At 46.2% G+C, this 2500-nt stretch overlaps 1 protein-coding gene across 1 annotated transcript in view; it reads right to left on the bottom strand.

Moving 5' to 3' along the window:
• Positions 1 to 2500, bottom strand: part of ccser2b (coiled-coil serine-rich protein 2b) — a 74019-nt gene that overhangs the window by 21807 nt on the left and 49712 nt on the right. Inside the window, exon 5 of the mRNA XM_076264769.1 lies at positions 516 to 597. Within this exon, the coding sequence (XP_076120884.1) occupies positions 516 to 597 (82 nt within the window). The remainder of the gene's footprint in view (positions 1 to 515; positions 598 to 2500) is intronic.

Here is a 2500-nt window from a genome sequence, read left to right on the forward strand (position 1 = left end):
CTTTCGCTCTTTACACACACACACACTTACACACACACACACACACAGTTTACCCAAAATTGTGATTTATTTGGTAACCTTTGGGGAGGTTTGGATGAGGGAGGCGTGTGAAATAAATCATAATTATTGGCCATTTACCACCAGTACTGCAGGCATAATAACACACTCACGCTGTGTGTGTGTGTGTGTGTGTGTGTGTGTGTGTGTGTGTGTGTGTGTGTGTGTGTGTGTGTGGAAAACCACACAGTCACACACACCATTACAGCAAAACAGAATATTATGGGTTTGCCAAGAGGAGACGCAATGTGTGATCAAAGTTCTCCATTGTAAGAGAGGTGATGTTGATGGGTCCTTGCATGTATGTCTGTGTGTGTGTTAGTCTGTTAGTGTGTGTATGCTTGTAGATGTTGGTATGTGTGTGTGTGTGTGTGTGTGTGTGTGTGTGTGTGTGTGTGTGTGTGTGTGTGTGTGTGTGTGTGTGTGTGTGTGTGTGTGTGTGTGTGTGTGTGTGTCACCTGTTATTGTTGTTGTGCAGGAGCTCCTGTCTAGCCCACAGCTGCTGCTGCATCTTCCTCCAGTGGCATCTCCCATCAGCCTCTGCAACAGGAAGTGCTGGCATGAGCTCCAGGAAAAACTACATCAGACATACATTACAGAAACTACATCAACATACAGTACATTACAGTACATTACAGAAACACACAAACTGGCATCAAGTACAAGAGGAACCAGCAGACATTAGTGTAAAGAGACAATCACAGCAGACATGAGTGGAAAGAGCCAATCAAGCAGCATCAGCATCTATTACCACAAGCAAGAGCATCATCTATGGGAAGTGTGGAGGGACAAACTTTTTCTTTTTCAGTCTCTTTTCAGTTCTTTGGCTCTCTATCTCTCTTGGCCTTTCACTCTCTTAGTGCAGACAGCCAAACACACACACACACACACACACACACACACATACACACTATCACTCTTGGCCTTTACCTGTCTTTAGTGCAGACACCCAAACAAACTCTCATATACACACACACACACACACACGCACACACACGCACACACACGCACACACACACACTATCTCTCTTGGCCTTTCCCTATCTCTAGAGCAGGCACCCAAACAAACTCACATATAAAAAGAAACATCAAAATACTTTGCAACTGACATCGAAGTTTGAGCAAAACGAATGTGTACATACACTGCTTGACATCAGATACACAAACAGATACACACACACACACACACACGTGTGCGCGCGTCAAAGCATCTGCCTAACCCCTGGCATGATGGCACCTCCAACACAACAACACAAACAGCATCAGTCAGCCGGGAGCGGTTGCTGGGGCGACCCAGCACAGTGAGATATCACAGCTAATCACGAGCGGCAGATAAGCGCATCGCCGTGCCGACCGTCCCTCAGGACAGCTACATCAAAGCTGCCCGGCCGCCTCCACCCGGAGCACCAGGAGAATTATGGGTAATCAAGAAATCATCCGCACTTAGCGGCTTCTCGCTCTTATCCCATATGAGTGCGTGCTGCCTCTGACAAGGAGGATTCCCCATCCACCAGCTATGCATCTGGATGAACTCAGAGAACTCAGTCTCTCTCTCTCTCTCACACACACACACACACACACACACACACACACACAGATATACACATGCATCCACCCACGCCACACACACACACACACACACACACACACACACACACACACACACACACACACAAGCACACACACACACCACACACGCATCCACCTACGCCACATATATACACACACACACACACACACACATACATCCACCCAAGGCACACACACACACACACACACACACACACACACACACACACACATACATCCACCCAAGGCACACACACACACACACACACACACACACACACACACACACACACACACACACACAAAGACTGTCTTTCAGCTAAAGTTTTTATCTGTTCTGACCCATGGGTTATGTGTATGTGTGTCAAGTCATCCTGCATGTGAGTTTGCTGCTTTGTGTCTGTGTTAAAGGCAACATGTCTGAGTGCTGTTTGTGGTAAGATCCTCATTACTCAGTTCACAGAGCACTCTTCGGGTGAGTACTATTGCTCCTTGTAGTACTACTGCTGCCCTTAGTTGGGCAAAAGGGGATTGTGTGAAGTCGTGGTGCTGTCATTCTAACAGAATAGACAGATCGGGCATAGTCAGAGTGTAACGGCTCACTCTTTACGGATCGAGAGCTACAGCTCTACTGGGTTTCTCTGAGACTCTGAGTTAACTATTTTGGGTGTTAATACTCCACGAGGGGGACTATCGAGCCCTGTGGGCGGCCATTTTGACTCTGAAAGGGAATATATATGTGCGCGCACAGTTTGGGACTACTTCAAGAATCTCCATAGAGTGCTGCTATACACTAGTATGCTTGACTAGTATAATTATTTTATGTTGTTTTTTTATGTATTTTAATTATTACTTTTTAAACACAAGTTTAAGA

This window comes from Alosa pseudoharengus, unplaced genomic scaffold (assembly GCF_046254945.1).
Source record: "Alosa pseudoharengus isolate Yale_2024_CS ecotype anadromous, Long Island Sound unplaced genomic scaffold, YU_APseudo_1.1 YU_APseudo_1.1_scf_4, whole genome shotgun sequence".
Lineage (NCBI taxonomy): Eukaryota > Metazoa > Chordata > Actinopteri > Clupeiformes > Clupeidae > Alosa > Alosa pseudoharengus.